The sequence below is a fragment of the Caretta caretta genome, chromosome 26, assembly GCF_965140235.1.
Source record: "Caretta caretta isolate rCarCar2 chromosome 26, rCarCar1.hap1, whole genome shotgun sequence".
Taxonomy (NCBI): Eukaryota; Metazoa; Chordata; order Testudines; family Cheloniidae; genus Caretta; species Caretta caretta.
Genome location: NC_134231.1, coordinates 11947183 through 11972043, shown reverse-complemented (window position 1 = coordinate 11972043; position 24861 = coordinate 11947183). Strand labels below are relative to the sequence as shown.

General features: G+C 38.4%; 1 protein-coding gene across 4 annotated transcripts; it reads right to left on the bottom strand.

The window, feature by feature from the left end:
* Positions 1-194: 194 nt before the first annotated feature.
* On the bottom strand, positions 195-24656 carry TIA1 (TIA1 cytotoxic granule associated RNA binding protein). 4 transcript variants are annotated; one of them, XM_048829054.2, is made up of 13 exons: positions 24461-24654; positions 15355-15451; positions 14789-14887; positions 14216-14270; positions 14010-14042; positions 12641-12728; positions 8601-8676; positions 7394-7502; positions 6415-6510; positions 6234-6318; positions 5448-5571; positions 4733-4875; positions 195-3418 (listed from the first exon to the last, which is right to left on the bottom strand). In XM_048829054.2, the coding sequence occupies exons 1-13, from the start codon at positions 24484-24486 to the stop codon at positions 3295-3297; spliced, it is 1155 nt and encodes a 384-aa protein (XP_048685011.1). In that variant the 5' UTR covers positions 24487-24654; the 3' UTR covers positions 195-3294. The 4 variants fall into 4 exon arrangements, with proteins under 4 accessions (XP_048685011.1, XP_048685012.1, XP_048685014.1 ...); XM_048829055.2 differs by lacking the exon at positions 14010-14042 and having other exon boundaries at positions 24461-24655; XM_048829057.2 differs by lacking the exons at positions 12641-12728; positions 14010-14042; positions 14216-14270; ... (1 more) ...; positions 15355-15451; positions 24461-24654 and adding an exon at positions 9156-9455.
* Between the last annotated feature and the right edge of the window lie 205 nt (positions 24657-24861).

Genomic DNA, 24861 nt, shown 5'->3' with positions numbered 1-24861 from the left:
TAAGCACAAACAAATTCAGAGCCAGTATGATCACTGAGGAAACAGGAAAACAACTCACTGCCAGTACATACAGCCCTACTGCATTCTGGCATAAGGCTTAAAATAAAAGGAAGCATCCTCTTAGTGCCTGCTTTCCCCCTGAAGTACTGGAACCTCCACTGTGACAAGCAAAATAAAAAAAAAAACTGATAAGGTTGGGAATATGCAAGTTCACACAGTTTTATTAACATCCTTAACAGCTTTAAAAAAAAGTCACCAGTCGTGGAGTTAAGAGTCTTATACCCCTAACCACAAACATCAAAATACATTCATTCAAGTGTAATTTAATGTTTCATACAAATCTGAAGTGGGCTGCTAATGCAAAAACCATTCCAGGCCGCTACCTTGGAATTAAGCCATTTATCCTTTTCTGTTGTGTGTTTGGGATTCTGCAACGCATACCTTACATATCAAGGCAGCTGTGTCATTTCTGTAAACACCAAAGCCTGGCAGAAGTGCAAATACTCAGAACAAAAAAATAAAGGGAGGAAGAAAGGAGAGCACTGGTAGGACAGAGGAATGTGTTCAAATGATTGTCACCTCAATATTGCTTTACGTGTTTTGTGGAGTGGGTGGGGGGGGACAAACGGGATACAACACTAATACAAATATCACTTACGGCCCTCTCTGGCTCCCAATGCAAAACTCATGAGAGCACGACAAGTTATTTCACTTAGTAGGTTTGTTCTAAACATTGGTTGACAACAAATAGCATGGCGTAACTTCCACAAAGTACATTTAGCAAGCTTTTTATAGAGCTGTTCACACCAAGGCCATTGCAAGGAAAAATACAGTGCATTGGAAGAATTCAAGATGCGTCTCATTCTGAGAATACACTTCACAACTCTAGGCCTCAGAGAAATAAAGAGGTATCTTCTCCATTTACAGATCAGATTTTCCCTATTGCATGTGACCTCTCATTGGTTCATTTAAAAAAAAAAAAAAAAAAGGTGTCCCCTTGTCTCTTGGAGTCTATAATTCAAGAGGTATTTCAGTCCTCAGCAATCAGCACAGGAAGCCCTCCCCCACTCTGCTTTTAATTAAACCAAGCAGTAATGTGTACATTTTAATGACAGGAATCACAGTACATTTTTTAAATTTAGACAGATGCTGTTCATGCAGTCAAAATAAAAGAGGTAAAAATACACATTATGCATATATTGGTTTTAAAATCTGTATTCAAATACAGCATTGAGTGAAACTCCAGAGCCTACTCACAGATATGGATGTTCTTTGGGCAAAATATGATACAGCATAGCTGGTCAAGCAGAAAGTAAAAATGTATGTTTGCATAATTAAAGTCAGAATAGAGCCCTAACCTAGAGTAATCCATAGAAGTGAAAAAGATAACTGATATACTTTGTGAAACATTTCACTTTTAAGCTGTTTTTTTGTTTTCTGTTGTTGTTGTGAGTCCTATTTGCAAGAGTTACAAGGGGGAAAACATTTCCAAGTACAAAAGTTGGTTTGTATTCACCTATCTTTAAAGCCAAGTTTTAAAAACAGCTGCATAGAATAGTTCTCCAGAGAGTCACACACACTCAGGTCCTCCACACCTTACAGAACGTTGGCTATGAGATACAGGCCAACACAATCTCCTAAGAGATTTGCCCTATACCCGCCTTCCCCTCCCCCAACCCTCCCATTTTCTAATAAAAATGTTCAAAAATTTTAAACAGTCCAATATTACATCCCTAACTGGGGGGGAGGGAAGCCTGACCTCATTCCTGTCCCACTCCCCCCTATCCTCCATTATTACTTCATATAAGACCCTGAAATATATTGTCACATAATTGTCAATATAGCAGAAGTTTAATCCCTTGATACTCTGAGTTGCCCAACGGCAACTAATGGGGGAAAAAAAGGAATATGGGAACTCCAGAAGCCAAAGCTTAATAGGGATAATAAATAACATTACACAATGAAGAAGTTTTTGCTCTTTGAAGGCTGGTCAAGGAGGTAGGATAGAAAGTTTTTTGGCCTTTGAACATTTAAAAATGCTTTGCCCAGCTGGTCCTTCAGGCTAAACTGGAGCATTCTACATACCCCCCGCCTGATGCTTACACATACAATGCTAATGTTTTCACAGCTCTAATTGTACATGTTAAAATCAAGTCAACTTACTCTATTTGAGTAAAATTTACTATCAGTAAACAGCAAGACTGATTTGTTTTCTACATACAACTTTGTGTCTTTTACAGTTTCTTAAAAACAAGAGCGGATGACTTTGTATTCAAAAGACTACCAAAGTGTATATTTGATATTCACATGCAAGACCCCAAAAAAACCCTTAAAAACGTTACGCATAAATCATGTGAAAGGACTCTGCAGCCTACCTTTAAATAAGGAAACATACAAAGTTTGCTAACTTTTGTGCAAAATATTAGTTTGCTAAAATATTTTACATGATAATGGATATGTGTAAATATAGATTGACAGAAAAAAGCTGGTTCTTAGGAATTTGTCACATTGTGGTATTTGTAACAGGATTTTATATTCCCTAGTACACATCAAAGTTTATCACTGAAGATAAAAATCCTATAGAACAAATCCAACAGGGATTTCTCTAGGCACCTTCTCATGTAGAACACAATGTGACTTCAGTTAGATCCATCTGAGAGTTGTGCACACAATTTTATGCTGAGCATCACATTTTCCTCATGTCATAAGGCAAAGACAACTGTTTGAAAAATGTCTAGATACAAAATGATGTAAAATAATTTATATTTGAAAACCCTGGTATAAACAAAAGTGGAGAGATGGACACTTTATACAATAGGCTATTTTTAAAACAAATTTGTGCACAGGCTGAAGATTGTAAAGAACCTTCAGAATTCACACAGTTTTGGCTTTTTTGTACAACTGTTTATAATACATTTTAAATCATTAGGAATGCAAAATAAAACTGCACACTACTTCAGAAGAAAAAAAGTTTGACTTTGTGCAATTTTCTGCCCCAATTTAACAGTGGCAGTAATCCCTGCATTTGTTGTGTTTCAAACAAGGATCTTAAGAAACACACATCAAAAGGAGGAAAAGAAGGCAAAAGTTGGCAGACATCCAGCATCTAGTTTTTCCTGTTTTTTTTTTTTAAACAATGTGGATGACAAATAGTTTCATGATTAAAATGATTTCTTTAAATAAATACACTGTATCTGACATTTGCGCTGACTTGATAAATCTAAGTAAACAAAGGCTTTACAGCACTCCTTGTTGCCTCAAGTCACTGGTGTTAGGTTCCAGAGTCCTTTTCTCTCACTGAGTTTCAAAACCTGCCATGCGATATCCAGTTTGATTAGTTAACACACTTCCATTCTGCCCCTGAGGTGGCGGAACTCCATAATTTGCACCCATCCATGCGGCAGAAGACTGTGTCTGACTGTTGTGGAAGGAGGGGGAAAGAGAGGTGATTACAGAAAATGTATCGTTCCAAGAGACTGAATTTACATAAAGAGATTGGAGAGGATAAGAACTGCCACACTGCAGTGAAAGCTAATTAGATACTTTCCAAGTTTTGGCCAACAGAATCTTAACCAGTAAATAGAAAAATTCCTAAATGTAACCCCAGCTCTGCGTACTGATGTTATGGCTTTGGGCAAGTCATTTAGGACCTTACTTTAAGGCATGCCAAGCACTATTGAAGTCAACTGGAACTATAGATGCTCAGCACTTCTGAAAAAAATTCAGGCCAATTACAGATGGGAAAACGAACAAGTTCAGTGGAGAGAAAATCCCTCACAACACTTGTCAGTTAGATTGGTGTTACTTAAATGTTTATAAAGTGTAGCTATGAGTATAAGCAAAAGAGGAAAACTGTTGACAACAAAGGGCAGTAAATGTAAAAACAAAGAATTCAAGCACGAATTCTGCTCCTGTATGTAGCTGAATTTTAAAGAGGGCCAGATTGTTTTATAAACAACACCTGTAGTTATATTAAGAGGAGGATGCTATACCTCCTTGTCTGGGCTGGCATGGGAACAGAGGGGAGGAAAGTGTAGAGCTCAAGTGGCTTGTTGCCACCAGACCCCTCAGAAGGGGTAGTTCAGTGGATTTCAGTCAGTATAGTAGATTTGAGTTTTACTACTGGTTAACAGATCCAGCATTTAAACCCTGAAGTATTCTGCGTAAGAAACCAATTTTCAGATACATACTTAATATAGTATCCATCATCCCAAAACATGAGTGCACACGCACAGACCTCACTTCACCCACAACTGGGAAGTAATGGCAGCTGTTTGAAATAACTAAATACTGATCTAAATTTAAAATTCAAAGGAATTGTAAGTTATCATAGTGTAATTACCAGAGTCAGAATTTGGCTAGGACAAAGGAACAAAATGTGCCTATATTTACACAAAGTTCAAGATGACCATTAGTAAAGAGAGAGTACTAGTTTGACCAGGACACTACATTTTAGAGTAGGTGATGTATACAGCAGTTCCGGCATTTTTCCCAAGGGTAGTAGTCCCTTACACCCTGAAAATATTTCAAGTATGGTAATTATTCTGCCAACCTAAAATTCCTCTTGTACTTTCAGATAGATATGGGACCTGATCTTTTTACACCAGTTTACAATGGTATAAAACTTCCTTGGACTTCAATAAATCCCAATTCAACTGATGATTTCCCCCAATGCAGCATCATTCTTGGCAATTTATTTATAGCGCACAGATCAGTTAGCGTGCATACTCACTTAAATCCCTGCTGATTCCATGCCTGTCCATACATTCCATATGCAGGGACTTGCCAACCATTAGGCATGTACTGACCAATTTGCTGTGCATTTCCATACCACTGGCCCCACTGGCCATAAGCCTGTGGATATCCAATTTGATTCTGCAAAGAAAGTTGAAATATTGAATACACTACACAGTCACCTATTGATGGAGAAACTCCTATCTATCAAGCTAGTCTTTCATCAAGAACTTAAAAGGTCTTATATTCTAATACCTCATTTTGAAGGTTATTATAGAATTTATCTGGGCAACTCCCTCTAACGCTATATATATGAAAAATCACCCCACCTCCTGCACACACACATTTTGCTGATTATTCTCTGGAGTACAGCAGTCTAATATTACAGATAACTCTTCCAGAAAGCACTGCAGGAAAGAGCAAAGTTGAGATTTAGTCAGAAACTTAAAGCTCTTCCCACTCTCTCTTTATCATTGACCAAAGCAGGTTTCCTCAAGTTCCAAAGAGTTTAATTTTGATCAAGTATCTTAAAAGGCAGATATCAGGGACCCAAGAATTAATTTGGGAGGTCACATGAGCCACGTGACCCTGAAATCCACAACCCACCACCCTGAAACTAATATGTATTTCCGTGCTAGAAATCTGTTAAGAATCTCATTAATAAGATCACACTAATCACCATCTTACAAGGCAGTGTAAATCTGTTCTCTGACCTGCTGGATTGGATTGATCATATCTGGTGTTTCTTTGCCCCAGTAGCATTTCACAACGTGCCCTTCTAGAGCCGTTCCATTGACAGAAACAATTGCACGTGCTGCGCTTTCATGAGAATTGAAGCTGTTAAGGTACAAAAGGAACATCAATATAAACCCACCCTCCATACACCTACAGACAAGACACTTGAAAGGAGACTGTCAGCCTAAAAGTGTGCTTGCACTTAAAACTTCTTAAAGAGTTTCCAAGTTTGATTACAAAAAAACCCAAAACAATGAAAATAATCGTTTGCAGGAGGAACTAGTCTTTGCAAGGGAACTCCAATACTGCAGCATTTATTTGTACAGAAGATTCAGAAAGCAAAACTGACCCATCTAGTTTCACTGTCTCACCCTGAGTGAGGGGCAAAAAGTAGCACACAGGTTAGGTAAAATCTGAAATTGTGTTAAGCTGCATTGTTTGATTATCTACAGCGCTGTCAGTGAAAATAAAGAAAGTGCATTTAAAAATAGGATTCTGAATCTGCAAGAATACGTACAGCTATGAAATGATAAAAAGAAAAGTAGTACATCGTTGTTAACTCAGATCAACATTACCACACAAACAAGATGAGACTATAGTTGAAACTGTAGACACTGAAGGATCTACACTGAAGGATAGTCTAAGTCTGTCTAGGCTAGTTTCCCACTAGAAACATTCTGAGGCCATCTGACACCAGTGCTTAACATTTTTGCAAGGGAAAGGTAAAAGTCACATTTTTAAAAGTGAGCAAAAATGTAACCTACCGTATAAAAGAGTACCCTTTGTCTGGGAAGACTCGAATTTCCATTATCTGCCCAAACGGAGAAAAGGTCTGGCGCATTAGCTGTTCTGCAGTGTAGAAAAGGTAGACAATCAAAATTAGGAAGTACTTCTGATTTTTAGATCGTTTTATGAGGAAACCCCAAAATTTAGAAGATGCCATACCTGTTAGTCCTGAAGTAACACCACCACAATATACAGTGCAGTTGCTTGGGCTGGACTGATTTACAACATCATCGTAAGACAGCTGTTTGGTGTTTGCTGTAAAAAAGGTTTTGTTTTTTTTTTTTTTGAAGTTTTTCATTTAAGCAAGTGATTTACTTTCCTCCTGTCTTCAGAAGTCTACAAAGAGCAAGGATCCTAAGGCTTTTTTGGGTGATGCCTAAAAGCATACCAATACATTTTCTCCTGTAAATCTTTAATTTTACCATTAGTCTTAGCTTACAAAATATACAGCTATAACATCCTCCCAAGTGCTAGTTTAGGAAGTGAGAGAGATGTAAAGCAAAGAATTGCAAGCATTAAAAGGGACATGAAAAGTCAGTGAGGTTTCCCAACTGAGTCATTTTTGCAAAATAAAGAAACAAAAGTGCACGCCAAAAGGAAAGCTACATTCAAAATACACGATGATCTCAAATAGGAGACATGTAAATCCCAAATGATGAATGGTATGGATTACTGATGCATAAAATATTTAAAGGAATGTCATTTAAATTAAGCCCAAAATTCAGGTTTATAAATCTACTTTTAAATACACTTAATGGAAATACTTCCTTCCATCAGTTTAAGTCTAAACACACTCCTCCCCCACCCTGTATCTTCACCACAAAAGATGCAACGCTGGCAGTGCATGAAAACAAGTTAAATCAAAAACACTACTTTCATTGTCCAAGGTGACTGAAATGCAAGATTGAATAAGTGCTGAAAAGTAACTGAAGGGTTTTTAAATACTAATATTGTTAAAATGTAAGGAAATGTGTAAAGTTATAATTTAACATATTTCTTCAAGCAAAATCTTTACTTCTGAATTCTACAGGGCATTGAATTTTTTCATGATAGAAGCGCTAATACTTAGAACTAATACGAGGTTTTATTTGTTCCTTATTTGGGTGGGGGCAAGGTGGACAAAAAGCTAAAAACCTACATTCATATGTACTCTTTGGAGCTGGAGGTTTTCGTGTTGCCCAGTTAGTTCTGATTTGTCTTCCACCAAGCCACTGTCCACCCATCTGCTGAATAGCATTTTCTGCATCCTGTCCATAGGGGAAAAACATTTTTCAAATTCTTTTTGAGCAACACCATATTAAAAGCGAATCATTGTAAGTCTGTCAGACTCAGATATTGCCAACTTATAACAAATATTGAAATAAAATCCGTGCTTCAAAAAGATGTTTAAAAGACAGGATTCAGGCAGTTATTTTAGGCCAAACTGAACGTATCCCATGAAGAGTTATGCACTCTTGTATAGCATGTTCGTTCAGTTGCTCCACTAAGCTGAAAGGCTGTAGGAACATTCCTTCAGCTGAGTCTCTAGCTCTCCCTCATCTGCACTTAGAATAAATCTCTCAGACCTAATATTTTAACCTGGTCTGGCCTAACACCAAGAAAAGTATGTGGGTTTTTTTCAAAACTCCCCCAATCTCCCATTGTCAAAATATACGGAGACCACATAATGGCTTGCCCTACTTATTCTTCCCTCCAAAGTGTATTATTTCCGAGTGACTGAGTGTGAGAGAGAGAGAGATTTGGAGCCATAACAAGTTATTAGTACCCTGCCCATAAAGAAGCTGTAAGTAGGAATGTTTGATTATTCTACGTTTAGTACTAAACTGGTTAACTCCATTTTCCTCACTTTATGTTGAATACCCTCCACTTCAGGCCAATAAGAAGACTATAAAAACTGACTAATGATGTAATACAAATCCTATAAAGGTAACTCCAAATAGAAGTTGCTCTAGAGATTAGTGCACCAGACCTTTAAGCACTAAAACACTGCCATTCTGTCAGAGCCAAATAACTCAGTCCAAAGTAATTTGTATTTAATGTAAGAAGAAAAGAGTAAAATTTTCAGGTACAAGTATCAGCCTCAGTGAGTATTCTAGTTTTCATCTCTGTACATAAATACTTTGCACTTACATAGGGATAATGCTTGGAAAGTGCTAAGTACTTTATAAACATGAATGAAGCCTTATGATATCACATGAAAGATGGGGATAATATTACTTACCTATTTACAGGTCGGGGCACTGATACAGTACCAGATATAAAAAAGGACCAAAAACGTTCATGTTTTACATAGCTGTTCTCTTTAAAGCAACTACCAAGATTTTACAACTCATACCATCACTTACCCATTTATTGAAGAAGGAAACAAAGCCATATCCTTTGGATTTCCCTGTTGCCATATCTTTAACCACTCGTGCATCTCTAAAAAGCAGAAGCAATAGCCAATTTAGCATTTTTTAAAAAAAACTTGATAAAATGAAAGTGAGTCACACACAGAGCTCATTTTCATGTTTCACCTTTATTAAAGTGAACTGTTTAATGCACCAGCAACATATTCAAAACAAATTCCTCCTTTTCTAAACAGAAACATTACTAGTGTTTTGTCATGTAGTAGCAAAATTAAACTTAATTTTGTAAACATGCAAATCAATAGTTTCTCTAACAAACACATATTTTACAATAGTTGGTTCCCAGTTCAAAATGCTTTTACATATTGTTAAGACACTAAGCATGGTCAAAGCAGCTATTCAAATGACTCACTTAAGCCACACAGCTGACTAACATTAGCTGAATGGCTCTCTTTAACCATGCAATTTATAGCTTGCTAATTGCCAACACATTCTACCTACTCATTAAAAATATAAAATAGAAAAATGAAAAATAGGAATTAAAAGGCATACGTCGCCTGTTAACTGAATTCTTTAAGTTTCTCAGGTCAATTCGTTACCCCCTTTTTGGACTGTGGGCAGCTGTAAATTTTGAAAAATTGACATTTTCAGAAATGGTTGCATTATCGAAGGAAATAAAACACTAAAGACATTTACGTTTTAAACTATATACTATTATAAAGAATTTAAAACTGCATTCGCAAACAGCAATCATACAGGATTGATTGGAAACTACAAGATATAAAGGCAAAATTTATAAAAGTAAGTAAGAAAACTACAACGTTTGTCCACTGTGAACTGTAGCTTGTAGTTAGCCATGGCAATTCTGTCCATTCTTCAGAGACACTCTGCAAAATAACCAGAGGCCTATTATTTGAGATTGAGTAAAAAAAAAAAAGGAGAGACCCGGCTACGATAGCTAAACCCCATTTGTGGAAAGTCTGATTTTATTAAATGGTGTTTCTCAGGCAAGTCGTGTACAGTTAGCCAAATATCAAGTACACACACACACACACCCCTATCCTGCCCTCCCCAACCCCACAAAAGCACAGGCACTTTTGAAAAAAACAAGACAAATAAAACCAGTCAGCAAGTCATGCAGTGTAAAGTAAAGTCTTTATAAAATACGCTTTAGATCAGCTAGATGCACAATATTCAGTACACCAAGGTTGGCAGAAAAATCACAATGAGAGTTCTATGATGCCAGTTTTAAAACCTTGTAATAATTGCATTCTGTATTAAAACCTAGTTCTTCTACATATACGGCTATAGAGAATATGTAGATCACTGAAAGACTCAAATTAAGACCACTTCCATACACTACAGAATGAAATGTACCTTAGCCCTTCATGAAAAAGTGTTAAACTGCTTGCAATTTTCTGTGTTAAGAAAGTTTGAATAATAAGTTACAAATTGCCTGAGAACAGTCATTTATGTAATCTTAGATCAATTTGCTCTGCACAGCCTAAAAAGGAAATAAAAAAACTATGCTATACTTACCCTCAACTGAAAACTTTGAAAATAAGACTTGAACAAGTGAAAACATGCACACACCAAACATAAAGGGAGACCACAATAAAGATGTATGTATTTACATTAGAGATTACGTTGTACAAAGCTACCAAAAATTCTTAAGTGCTAATCATGTGTTGGTTCAACTTTGATTATTTCACAGAAAACCAGGGGAAAAAAAATCTCAATCACATTTCCAGGAAATAGTCAATAACTAAGAAGAGTTAAATATACAAAAAAATATTTTTTGTTTCATTTTACAAATATGAAGCATTCTTCACACATTTAATTGAGTAACTGTGTGAAATCAAAGTCCCACTATTACTATTAACCCTTACTTCTTTAGGACAACAGTTTATAACAAAGAGGGCTCTTAAATCCTTTTTTTTTTTTTTTTTTTGCACGAAGAGTCAGCTTGAGCCAAGGTGACCTAAAAGCTTTTCAGATAGTTTCCCCTACAATTACATACTGAATACCCCAAAGAGAAAGGATAAGAGGGTCACTCACACAAGTTATTTGAAACCTGACTTTAAAAAAAACCCAAACCTTTCAGCCCTGCGAAGTCTGGATAATCAGCTCTCTCACTGCAGAGTAAATCACCACTACCAAAATCTCTCTTGGAACAAAGCGAATGATATAGAGGAACCCAGTAATCCTGTCGTTTTTCAGACATGTGGTACACAGGTTTAAGAGTTATTTTATACTATTACAAACGCCCCTCAGAGGAACTGATAAAAAATTAAGGAAGCACGTTTAAAATAGCCTATGTTTGGGACTAACCCCCCCTTTACACACTGAGTATCGGGAGAGAAACTACAGAGTAAGGCAATGCCTACACTTAAAACACTAGAGTGGCACAGCTGTTCTAGCACCACTGTAGTTCCTCAGGGTAGAACTAACCAGTGACAGGAGGGATTTTCTTGTTGCTGCAGATAACCCACATCTCCATTAGGCAGTACGCTAGGCTGTCTACACTGAGGGTTAGGTTGGTTTAACTACATTTTTCAGAGATATGGATTTTTCACACCCTTGAGAGATGTAGTTATGCCAACATAACTTTTCAGTGTAGACCAGCACTAAGCCAGCTCTCAAAAAAGCCTTGTGCAGTTGACTGCTAGAGCAATATTTTGGGGTGGAAAGAGGACTGCAGCTCTGAAAGATCTGCCTAAAAGTATCTCTCCTACATTTCAGTGTACCACTTCCTCCTTCCCAGACTCTAATCCTTCTGGACGAGGACAGATAAGACCTACTTTAGAAGCCATGTGTCATTCAGGAGAGTAGATGTTCAGCTATGTGAAGCACTGAACCTCCTCCGCAAGTAAGTATACTTGCTACCTCTACAGAGAGAGACAGTGATTAAAATAAAATAATCTAAAATATAAATTAGTGTTCTCTAAAATGAGACTCTCCTGCAGATCAAGTTTGAAAACCCTACCATAACAAGAAATGAAACTAGGATTTAAGTCCAATACATTGGACTTCATAAGAAAAACGTGTTTCAAATAAAAGCATCACTACACAACACTTCAAAGCACTCTTTTCTTGGTTACCCCACCGTCAAGGAGCAGCAATCCAAGTACAAGTAGTTAGTTACAAGTAAATGAATTGTTTAAAATTGGAGGAAGGAACAAAAAAGCTGCTCTTAGCCCTGCTACAAAGCATGTATTTTTCTATGCTTTTCAAACTATAAGCACTACAGCTGTATGTTAATACAGCAAATAGTAATGTGTAGGCAGATAAAGAGCTGTGATCACTACTATTGATCAGCTAAGTCTTTACACATATTGTTCTACTTGTTAACCCATCTCCCCACCTTACTGTAGCTCACTTGTTTCTCCCATCCACCTGTTAAATCCTGTCTTTCACACTCAGATCTTTGGGCCAGGGACTCTTATTTACTATGTTTGTATAGTGACTAGCACAATGAGGCCCAAACTGGTTGTGGCCTTTAGAAGCTACCACAAGACAAGTGTTGCACAATCACCAAACTGATTATTAAATTAGAAGTATAAACTATTTTATTTAACAGAACTTTCATATTAAATACCTAGACTATCATCAAAAAGCCAAAATCTGACTGAACCTGAATATGCACATGGAATTTGATTCATATTAAACTATTTTTTAAAGAATGATTACATGTATGATTACATTTAGTGGCAAAAGAAATACAAGACCCAAGTCAGAGAAACTACCCAGTATGTCACCCTCCAAGTTACATGAGGATTTCTACAGTATAAAAACAAAGCTAGATGTACAGTGAATTTTTCTAAAAAAATAGAAAAGAAAAACTGACTGCTGGTGGGTAATTTTATTATGTATCCCTACTTACTCAAGTAGAAGAACTCTGAATTCTCTTTATGAACACAAAAAAGTGTGTGTTGCAGTCATTTCAGCAACTTGACTGGACTTTTACTTACTGTAAACACAAGCTTGCCTCCAGTAAAAGGTAACGTTTAATTTATTTGCCCTAAGAAATCACTTACGATATTCTTCCAAATGGTGCAAAAGCTGCTTTTATATCTTCAGTTGTAATTTCTGGACTGAGGTCTCCAACAAAGACATGGAAATGGTCTTATTGGGAAAAAGAGAAAAAATAATTTACAAGTTTGAAGAATGTTCCTGGAAACACAAGTAGTATAGCAACTTTATATTGCATTAACTTCCATATATCTGAGAGCTACATGGGAAACTAAAATCCTTTACCTATCAAAGGTAACATTTGTCACTGCTTCAGATATAGCCATCACTTGATGACAGTACAACAAAAGCAATAATTTTAAGGATAATGTTGTGATGTACAGTATTTAACTCAAATTTTGTATTTTTGTAGTTATGTTCATAACCAGTCACTATTTTACCATAGAAAGATTGCAACTGTTTACTTAAAAGCTAAAGCTTACTTTGAAATCTAAATGTTACAATAGTAATGTTAAAATTCAACACATTTACAGATAGTTCATTAACTATCCAAAACTTTACCAACTAAAGCATTTAATGGTTTTGTGAGCAATGTAGAATAAAATTTGCTTTAAAAGTAGGATGGATATTGAACCTAGCTACAAAATATTTGGTGTAAACCATATTTTGTGAAGAACAAAGAAATACCTTGCATTGCAATAGTTTGATGTTAAAGAATTTGACAGTTTTCTCAAAAGTCAAACAGTTTTGGTTGCCCAGCCATTACATCATGTGAATCCATGTGTATTCAATATAAGTGAATCCATGTGCAAGTGAACTAAGACTGAAGGCAACAGATGAAAAGAGTAATCCTTCACTTTATGTCAGAGCCATTAAAAAGAGCACTGGAGAGAAATAAAGATCCCACATCTCAGGATTTTTTCCACTTTGATTACACAATTTTTCATAAAGCATATTTTAATAGTTAACACTATACAAACTAAATTGTATTAGAGCAGGTGTGAAACTTACAAATCCATTACAATACTAGTTTGGTTAAACCGCAAATTCTTAAAAGCAGTTTAAGGCTGGCCAAGTACAGAAGCAACACACTGGGTTGCCACGAAGGGGGAATTTCAGAAGCAATTTAAGTACTCCAAATGAGTTTGTATGGAGCAGCACAGACAACAGCCTTGAAGGCAGCTGATTATCTTGCTCTCATAGTGGGTGAAATTCTAGAATAGCAGTCATGACTAATGGGGTCAAAGGACTATAAGAAGCAGCACCAGAATGAAAGAGTGGACAACAGACCACATTCTGATGCAATGGGGAAAGGAGAGGGAAATCTTGCCACAAACGAAAGAACAAAACAGAACAAAAACCCCCAAAATAGCTTCAGCTGGTTAGTGAATACCCTCGAGAGATTTCATTTTATGTTTAAGAAGATACAATTACCTTGTGAACGCAGTGTGCTGACAACGGTACTACCTGATGACAAAGATTAGATTTGTTCTTAAGTTTATTAACACAAACACATTTAATATCATCTTAGGATAATGATCAAAACATTACTGCAAACATTTGTATGGTGCTTATTGCTTACATTTAAAAACTACTTGTGCAAATAAAAAAATTACTCAGAAGCATAAAGGGGCACTTACTGCTGGTATCTTTCTTCTGGCTGCTGGGGGTTGTTGCCCAGTTCACTTTGACCTCCTACAAATAATATTTGCTCAAGTTATATCCAAGTAAATTGGAACCATATTCCGATTTTATTAGCAATTAATTTCTATACTGCAGGTGGAGAAGGTACACAAGTTTGCAGTGAAAGACATTAGTGGCTGAAGTTTCTTGGTTAAATGTTCTATTTTCAGCTACATTAAGCCATTTTACAATGAAGATAACTAACTTATCTTGCTTTATTGCTCTGCTAGTCTCTCTCACCTTCAAGATCAATGGAATTAAAATATTTATTACAATCATTTTGACTTCTTCCCTGCCCCACTTCTGTGCCCAACCCTCCTATGAACTGTCACTATCCAGTTTCTACCACCACAATCAAAGCTCAAATGAAGTTAAAAGTTCTTCACTTTACAAGATAAAAAAACAGGAGAAAGTGTTTACCTTTTGTGGCTCAGTTCTGCTTGGGGTTTTGTTTATTTTCAAGATGTTTCATCCACATCATTGTATATATTATTTCCACTGCAACTCACCCTTCAGACATGACAGCTTACCTTACCCATTATCTTCCGTCCATTCATAGCAGCTAACGCTGCAGCCGCATGACGATGCTCATAAAACTCCACAAAACAGTATGGATCATTTCCAGCTGTCTGTTAAAAAAAGAACATCTTATTAAACATTATCACCCCCTCAAATTTTACCCAAAGTGTAGCTGGTGCCCAGTTATATTTATGTCTGAAAGTCTTAGCAATTTCGAGAAAGCTTACTGAAACAGCTTTAAGCCAGTCACAATATTAACAACGTATTAGAAAAATATTTTAAAACTATGCAATGGTAGGCATCTTGGTTTGCATGTTTTGTGCCTCCGCACGCCCTTATGATATAACAAAAAACTAGCAACCAACGTTTGAGTCCAATTACATCAAATGCTCTATTCCTTTTACAAAGTCACACCCATCACTAAAGTTATACTGAAGTTTGCATCAACAAGTTAAGCTCCTCAGCATCCTTCTTTAAATTTCTTCATTGTACTCATGAAAAGTTAAATGTTTGGGAATTTCTCTAAACTGACATGCTACAAGGAGTGGGAAAAGTTATCCAAGTAAAAGGCCCTTACATCCATGATCATTTTGCAGTTTTTGCATGGTCCAATCTGGCTAAACAGCTGGAGGATTAGTGCCTCAGTCACATCTCTTGACAGGTTCCCAACATATCTGTAAGATTAAAAAAGTTTATTTACACGTTCCTTTTATTTTCTCCAGTCAGCATTATTAAAAACGAAAACAGGAACTTCTTGCTGAGCCAAGCATAATCCCTTAATTTAGCAAAATATTTTACTACGAGTTAGCAAATTCAACAGTTGTTCTGAAAGCATTTTTAATATATTTACATGCAAACTACATTCTAACGTCAGATTATGAAGATACTCCAATATTAAGACGTTCAGATACTACACTGATGAGTACAGTATAAAAACCTAAATAGCATAGATTACATTTTCCCATTCAAACCTAATACTTGCAAGAAATGTTGGATTGATAGCTTTGGAGACTGTTGTCATCTGCTGATTAATGAACAATTAGGCCCAGATGTTGCAAGGAACTCCATATGCATATACTTGTGCCTGAGAACATCTCCATTGACTTCAGTGGAGCTCCATGTGAGCACAGGACTCTCCAAATGAGAAGCTCCTTGCAGGATTGGGCTGCCTCACCAACGTGCTTCAGCTCTGGCATGGATGAAAGCTACAGCCATCTCCACACGTATTATCTGCATTATTGTAGCGTCTAGTCCTCAACTGAGCCCCATTATGCCAGGTATTGTACAGACATATAGCAAAAATATAGCAGTCCCTGCCCTATAGAGCTAACCACTATAAATAAATAAAACAAAGGGTTGGAGAAATGGAGCGTTATCCCCATTTACAGATATGAGAAACACAAAAAGCTGTATCCACACTGTGGAGATAACCCCATAGCATGCAGACAGCCTACGCTGACAGCAGGGATTTTTCCCATCTGTGTAAGACCACCTTCTCCCTGAAGGAACTTAACTAAGTCTACAGAAGCATTCTTCCATCAACATAGCTGCATCTACACATGGGGCATTGGGGGGAGAGGTAGGCATAGCTATGTCGTTGAGGACCACTCCCAAATGGCCTAGCTTTGTCAACCTAACTTGTAAGAGAAGACCAAACCAAAGACTAATGCCCCAATTCAAAAAGGAACTTAAACAGGTGCAGTCCCAGGGTTTGTGAAGTGGGCTGTAGCTCACAAAAGCTTATGCTCAAATAAATTGGTTAGTCTCTAAGGTGCCACGAGTACTCCTTTTCTTTTTGCGAATACAGACTAACACGGCTGTTACTCTGAAACCTGTTACTATTCTATGATACTTCTAAAGGCCACAAATTTCTATCATCTGGATAATAATGGAAGACAAATTAGAACTTAAAATCATTTCAAATTCATTAAATAAAATCAACCTGCTTTTAATACATACTCAAATTCCATTAGCAGAACCGAAAATGGTTACTAATGTAACAGTTTAACAAGTTTCTCTATCAAGTATTTAATAGAGTATCAGAAAAACATAGGACAGGAAGGTACCTCGAGAGGTCTGCTAGTCCACTCCCCTGCACCCAAGGGAGGACTAAGTATTATCTAGACCAGGGGATCGCAACAATTTTTTTGGTGGCCTTGCTAGCTAGTAAGTCTACTGCTATGAAAAGTGATATTTGTATGTTTGTTATATCATTTTTCACAGTAGCAGACTTGCTAGCTAGCTAGGAGGCGGTGAAAAGTGATATTAACAAACATACAAATATAACTGTTCACAGCACATTTACAAAGTCCCAGCAAACTGGGGGACAAATTAAGCCCTGGATGGTGAGGTGACTAGTGAGGCAGCGGAGGCCAGGGTGATGGATGGGGCTGGAGGAGGCATTGGGGGCCAGCGGGTCCGCACTGAAGCCCTGCAGCCAGGGACCAGAGCCCACCGCCCCATGGCTGGAGCCTGCCACCCCAGGGCTGAAGCCAGAAGCCCGAGCTCCACAGGCCCCAGGAAGGTGGGGAACTCAGACAGGCTGCCTGCTCCTCCAGAGTTTCTTGCTCCAGAGTAGGGGGCAGGAATCAACCTTTTCTGGTGGCCCCGGGGCAGGGGCCGCTGCTTTCCTCTATCCCCCCTAGCCACCGACCAGGAGCCTGTGGCCGCAAGAAAAGTCCCTGGTGGCCGCAGGCAGCCATTGTGGCTGCATTTGAGAAACACTGATCTAGACTATCCCTGACAGGTGTTTGTCTAACCTGCTCTTAAAATTCTCCAATGATGGAGACTCCACAACCTTCCCAGACAATTCATCATGCTTAACTACCTTGACAGTAGGGGAGTTATTCCTAATGTCCAACCTAAACCATCCTTGCTGCAATTTAAGCCCATTTTGTCCTATTCTCAGAGGCTAAAGAGAACAACTTTTCTCCCTCCTCCTTGTAACAACCTCTTATGTACTTTAAAACTGTTAGATTCCCCCTCAGTCTTCACTCTCCAGACTAAACAAACCCAATTTTTTCAATCTTCCCTCATAGGTCATGTTTTCTCGACCTTCAATCATTTTTGTTGCTCTTCTCCGGACTCTCTCCAATTTGTCCACATCTTTCCTGAAATGTGGAGCCCAGAAATGGATACTACAATCCAGCTGAGGCCTAATCACCGCGGTGTAGTTCAACATAGAGCATAAGATCCATCATTCTGAACCAACAGCACGTGAACAAACTTTATGAAACACAAAGTATTTGCTTTTCTAGACAGAGGGAATAGATGCAGTATTGTGTTTTAGAACCTGACTTTGGTTTACATTTGAACAAAAGATGGAGATGAGCAGTCTACAGCACATGCTAGTTAAACAAGCCAACTAAACCTATCAGTTGATTTTTGTACTTACGTGTTTAATAAGGTAATTTTGTATGCTAATTGTTTATTTACTTCAGTCTTCCTTGGGTCTTAAACAACTCCATTTGACATCATAATCAAGATGATTATGCAAAACAATCAAAAATGATAAGATTTGTTAACTCCTTTTTGACAGGAGTCCTGATTTCCATAAAATTTGCTTCACAGCAGCTAGTGTCAACATATTAACACTAAAAAACCTGGGACTCCATCTTAGTTCTGTGTTTGAGAGGGCCAGTTTAAAACGTTCTTTATAATATTCAACTGTGTCAGTACCAAGTTTCTTTAGAATCGTGCCTTTATGGCATTTTTGCAACCTCAAGAGTTAAAAAGATTCCTATGACAGCACCTTCCCACAAACTATAAGTTAACGTGGCAAACCTTAGTGTCAGAAAATGGTGCCAGGCACAAAATACACTAAATAAAACACAGGCAGGCAATACAAACAGCAAATTTCCTGCTCAGTCTGGGTTTTTATACCAACAACTGCCAGCATTGCATCCGAGCACCACAATATGCAGGTTGTGTTCTATTAATGATCTGATGATAAAATGTAAGTTAAGGACAAAGTGACAGCCTCCTATTAAACTTCCTGCACTTATAGCAAACTCAAGATGGATTTGTAGCTTTAATTTCTTCATTAGGAATCCTGTATTAGAGTTACTTAAGGTAGGGTTTTTTGTTTTTTTTTTTACATTTTTCTAGATAAAAGGGCTTAAATAATTTATAAACCACAACAGAATAGGAGCTCAGTATATGAGACGTAGAAGGCAGACACTTTGTCCACTCAGCTACCATGCCTTTAATTAACTTCTACTGGAATTTAATGCGTTTTGGCCATCTGCAAGCATGAATAAAAAAGTAATACATTAAGAAAAATGGCAACCTTAAGTATGACCCAGGGACTGTATTTTAAAAAGCTACACACCTGGAAAATTTCATCAGGATCAGATTGTAATGTGTGTGCTGATGTTTTGACTAAAGCAAGGATTTCTCTGCATCTTAGTGATAAAGATTTCTCTTATAAATAGTGCAGCTATTATAATGTTTAAAGTGATATTAGGTGGAGTAATTTAAATAAAAGTTTTGGTAGAAGAGTCCAGATGTTCAGTAATCAGTTGAGCAACAGCCCCACCCCACATCAAATGTAGTCCTGCACCAATAATAGCTAGTGACTTATATAGCGTTGCATTTAAATTATTACTGTACATTAAATTCAGTTGTTTGAGAACTTATAGCCTTGCACTGCTTTCAAGGTTAGCTTTATTAACAGCATAAAAGTTATAATGTTTCCTAAAAACTGAATATCTACAAATTGAACACTCGGTGAATAATGTTTCCTTTTCACCTGCATAATTACATAGCAATCTAAGAAGTTTCTAGGATGTTGGATTTAGTTGTATAATCTCTTGGCAGCCATACAAAACTTTATATCAGCTGGAGCTGCAAAAATATGTTCCTGCAGGATCAATATCTGCAACATGAATGAATGGTGCTACAAGTTTTCTGACATCTTAGTGTCAGTGACGTCTAATATCAAAACTCAGTTCTTCGTGCATGTGTGTCTAGAATATCCAGTTCTTCGTGCATATATGTCTAGAATTCTGTATACATATGCAGAATGTCTTAATGGACATGCAAGAGGCATAACATCAGAAAAGCAAACAATGACCCGCTAAATGGTAGTGATGGTTAATGGAGAAAGCCAAAATGGAAGCTGTAAAACATGCAAGTAGTCTCAGAAATGTGAAGTAGAAGAATGGGTTAAAGATATCAAATTTCCACTTCCCTTACTTTTCAATATAGCTTAACTCCAATAGTTGCGTACCTCTGCTACCTAGTCTCAATGGCTAATAACTTTGCAGATGCTTTGCACTTATTGGCTAAAGAAAGGCATGCAGAGTTCTGAGCTGGTATCAAACATTCCTAAAATATTAAAAGCTCTGGTCAAAGAGTTAACAAGAAGCAAAAGGCTGAAAGAGTTCATAAATGTAGTGTTCATAAAATGGACCAGCTACTATCATATTATTTGGGAAACTATGCTTAAAAATTATGCATGCATAGTAAATCTAAAACCAGATTTGTTAGAGAAATATTTCATATGCATTTGAAATAAAAAATTCCCAAATTCTATTTTCAAAAAAACTGGCACTATGCCAAGCTAATCAATATAAGACATACTAGAATGGGTGGTTTTCCATAGCTGCTGCTTCAGTAGACCAACAGAGAAAAACTACGCTATTCTAAAGTGGACTGATTTTTTTTTTCATAATTTATTACTGAAGTCAAATATGCTAAATGAATTCTCTAACATGTTAACAGGGTGGTTTAGTTTAAGATTTGGGGGAGCAGCAAAGGTGTAATCATAAAAAATGTAGCTCTGAAGACAGATAGTATTGCTTGGTGACAATAAACTACCATCCTACTAACTGTTCAGCAGTTGTCAGTAGTGCCAAGTTTACAAAAAATTAACTTACTACTAGTGTTACATTTGTATGCACGTCAAATTCACAACAAGACACAAAATGGTAGTACTTTAAAGTATGTGAGGTGTATTACTGGGGGATGTGATGGCTTTATAGAAATAAATTAACAATACCTTATGTGGAGTGATTGCTGGCAAAATAAGTTGCTAGATTGCATTTACATTGAATACCCCTCACAAATACACTAGAGAAGTCATAATTTATTGGGCATCAAGTTAAGTACTGAATAACTAGTGAAATTTAAAATGGAACTTAACTGTGCTGTGTGCCTGCAAACTGAAAGCAGCATCTCTGATTTGAAAAGGACACTGTGCTTTCCTGCAGTGGTTCTCACCAATGCTGTCCACCCAAGACCCATCTCCCATTGAGCAAAATGAGAAGGACACAGTGGTTGTGACATCGCTTCACCCTGACTGAGAACCCCTACTTTATTGGCATTGCACATGTATACTGGAGTGTAGATTAGGCTCACCTGCTACATTATAACTCTTCATTGTGTTAATCTAAATATTAACAGTCATTACCCATTGATATTTCTATACTCCACTATCATTTCTACAGGCTTTTTTCACAGGGAGACAAAGCTACAGTAAAGCTACTGTGGAGAGGAAATGACAGATTAAATACATTAAGGGTCCAGTCCTGCACTCCTAAGTGTAACACAACTGAAGTCAGAAATAAGCATGTACATGCAACAATTCCAGGAGTAGGCACTAATATTAATGATTCTTCCGAGCTAGACTGGCTAACTGTTCCAGCAGAGGAGGGAAAGTCTCTCCAGATATGGGAATATTATGGTTTTTCATACCCTCCTAACTATACTCTTCATTAATTAACTGGTACTTATTTCCTCAGTGTAGGCTTCAGCTGCTTCTGTGACGTTCTGCAAGTGACCCTAAAACTTGAATGCTCAAACATTTATTTAAACAAAATCAGCGGTTACATACCTTACTATGTAAACATAAATAGGCTACTCAGGGATTGAGTTACTTAAACAATATACAAAAAGAAAAGGAGTACTTGTGGCACCTTAGAGACTAACCAATTTATTTGAGCATGAGCTTTCGTGAGCTACAGCTCACTTCAGCAGGAGAGTGAGTTTGTGTGGGGGGGTGGAGGGTGAGAGAACCTGGATTTGTGCTGGAAATGGCCCAACTTGATGATCACTTTAGATAAGCTATTACCAGCAGGACAGTGGGGTGGGAGAGGTATTGTTTTATGATCTCTGTATGTATATAAAGTCTGCTGCAGTTTCCACGGTATGCATCCGATGAAGTGAGCTGTAGCTCACGAAAGCTCATGCTCAAATAAATTGGTTAGTCTCTAAGGTGCCACAAGTACTCCTTTTCTTTTTGCGAATACAAGACTAACACGGCTGTTACTCTGAAACTTAAACAATATAGCTATCAAGCCAGCTCAGCAGAGCTTCAAAGTATCAAGGCTTTAACAACCTCATATCAAAACATTAAAATTACATGAATATCTTTATAAAGAAAAGGCTGTTTAAAAACAACCTATGTTCTCCAAAAAGAGCTACTAGAAACAAGTATTCTAAGAAAACCAGAAAGATAAAGTTTAGAAACTGACAAACACCCAAAGACATGAGTGTTCAATCACACTGTCTTGCTGCAGTTGGATAGAACACTAATTTAATCCTTCTATGAATGAAGATTTTAGGATTTTTGTGTACAGTTTTACTAACGCTATCAGCTATTCCAAATAAACTCCAGACTCATATGCTGGAAAGTGTCCTTATAGTCAATATCTTGAGCATGTGAATATTGCAGACTGAAATTTAAATTAATGGCACAATATTCCAGATGATCTAACTGTAACTCCCCTGAAACTGACTCAAAAAATTATTATTCTCAGAATATTGCTCAACAGCTATTTTTTGCAGGTCAGAAACACATTCAGGCTTTTGCAATAAGCTGCATGTATTGAGTGCAGATAATTCATTCTTTAAAGCAGAAGCAGTACACTTGAAGTAACTGGTGAGACCATTAATCAAGACTCCATATGAAAAAAATCAGTTAGCGGAAAAATAAGAACAATAGGAAGTTAAAACCTGAGTATGGGGCTGAGAATGTTCTGAAAACAGATAGATCACATGTTTCAAGCAGTTGAAATGGATAAACTGAAAAGATAATGGGACCTTAGTATTTTTTAATAGCATGTTTACTTTATCACTTAGGAAAACAAACTAGAAAAGTTAGCGCAGGTCACAAGAGTCCCGTTTTCCTGAGCAGCAAGTCAGCCAAGACATTTATCATGCCCATGGGACATGTGCAAAGCATCATTCAAGGGCAAATGCAGGAACTTTACCCTCACTTTTGGAAAGATCCCCTCCTTCTGATTCCCTTTCACAACTCCTACCTAAACATCAATACACCTAAAGGTAAGACATTATAGATGGTGGCAGCAGCCTAGCTGGGAAAACAAGTTAATAGAACAGCAAAGCTAGAGATCAGTGAAATCATGAAGTCTAAGCATTAAAAATCACTCCAGATAAAAATCTGTCAGGAAGAGGAAGGGGGGAAGAAATGTAGACAAGAGTTATACCTCCAACTCTCCCATGTATTCAAATGGAGCCAGTTGTGTGAACTGTTGATTGCTTTGAAAAAGCTACCAGATTTTCAAAGCAGTGCGTTAACAACGCCCACATTACAAGGAAAATTCCTCATAATTTACAACCACCGCCCCCATCTCAGTTTATTTTAACAGTACATTGCCCTAGTATAGCAAATACCTCTGAATTTATGCAGATTTGCCCCTCCTGTACATTTCCTGAACAGCTTTAGGGTCAGTCTTCATGAAATGGAATCTACTGCAAAGTTGGGTGGTGGTTGTAGTCGTTTTAAACTATAGATAAGCTATTACCAGCAGGACAGTGGGGTGGGAGGAGGTATTGTTTCATATTCTCTGTGTGTATATAAAGTCTGCTGCAGTTTCCACGGTATGCATCCGATGAAGTGAGCTGTAGCTCACGAAAGCTCATGCTCAAATAAATTGGTTAGTCTCTAAGGTGCCACAAGTCCTCCTTTTCTTTTTGCGAATACAGACTAACACGGCTGTTCCTCTTAAACTATACAGGCATTTGATTACTGTTTTGGGGTTTTCGCTCAATTAGAAGTCAGGATTATTTTGAATCCATTTAAAAGGTCAGGCTTCGCGTTTGCAAACTGGGTTAATACAACTGTACAGATACAAGCAGACACAGATTAAGTGATATGCTCGGGAAAAGGTACACACACAATCCACACACACACAAAAGCCTTTCAGAGAGAGAACGAGAAAGAAAGAACGAACAGAGGGAAAAAGAGAGAAAAATAAAGAAGACAGAAAAACCTCGACTGGGAAGGAACAAAGCCTTAAAAACAGGAAGGGGAAAAAATCGGGGGAAAAAAAAATCAGATAATCAATGGAGCGAGGGCACTGGGCGGTTTGGGTCAATTCCTCAACCCCACCTCCCCCGGCCCCCAAGCTCCCTCTGAGGGAGTGGGGAATGAGGGACCCACTTAGCCTAGGAAAAAACACCCATCAGCCCCCCTCCCCCCCCAGCCGGCCCCCCAGCCCTTCCCCCTCCCCCCCAGCCGGCCCCCCAGCCCTTCCCCCTCCCCGAGCTGCCCGAGGCGGCGGAGATGGAGTAGCCCTCGCCCGTGACCGGTGGCGCCGGGGGTCATATATAAGCCCCTGCCCAGCTCCCCCGGCCCGGCGTGAGGAGGGGGGCCCGGCCCGGCCCGGCCCCTCCCCGCGCAGCCGAACAATAGGCGCGATCGCCCCCTCCCCACTCACAGGGTCTTGGGCATTTCGTCCTCCATGGCTCCACCGCTGCCCCTCCCACCGGGGTCTCCTGCCGCGCCGCCGCGGCCCAGTCAGCGCCTGGGGAGCCCGAGCGCCGCCGGCCCCGCGAAGCCCACACGGCGGACAATAAGCCCCGATGCGCCTCTCAAAATGGCGGCGGGGGAAGGGGTCCGGCGCGGCCGGCTCAGAGAGGGGGGGGAGAGAGCAACAGCGCATGCGCAGCGGGGGAGCCCGCCGGCCGGCAACAAACGCAGGCGCATTACTAACCTCTGAGGCCCGTTCCCTCCGCCGGCTCGGGCATTGCACACCGCATGCGCGCTACGTCATACGTGAGCCCTCTCCTTCCGCCGGTTTCTTTTCTCTCCGCCTTCCCTCGGCGCACGCGCACTACC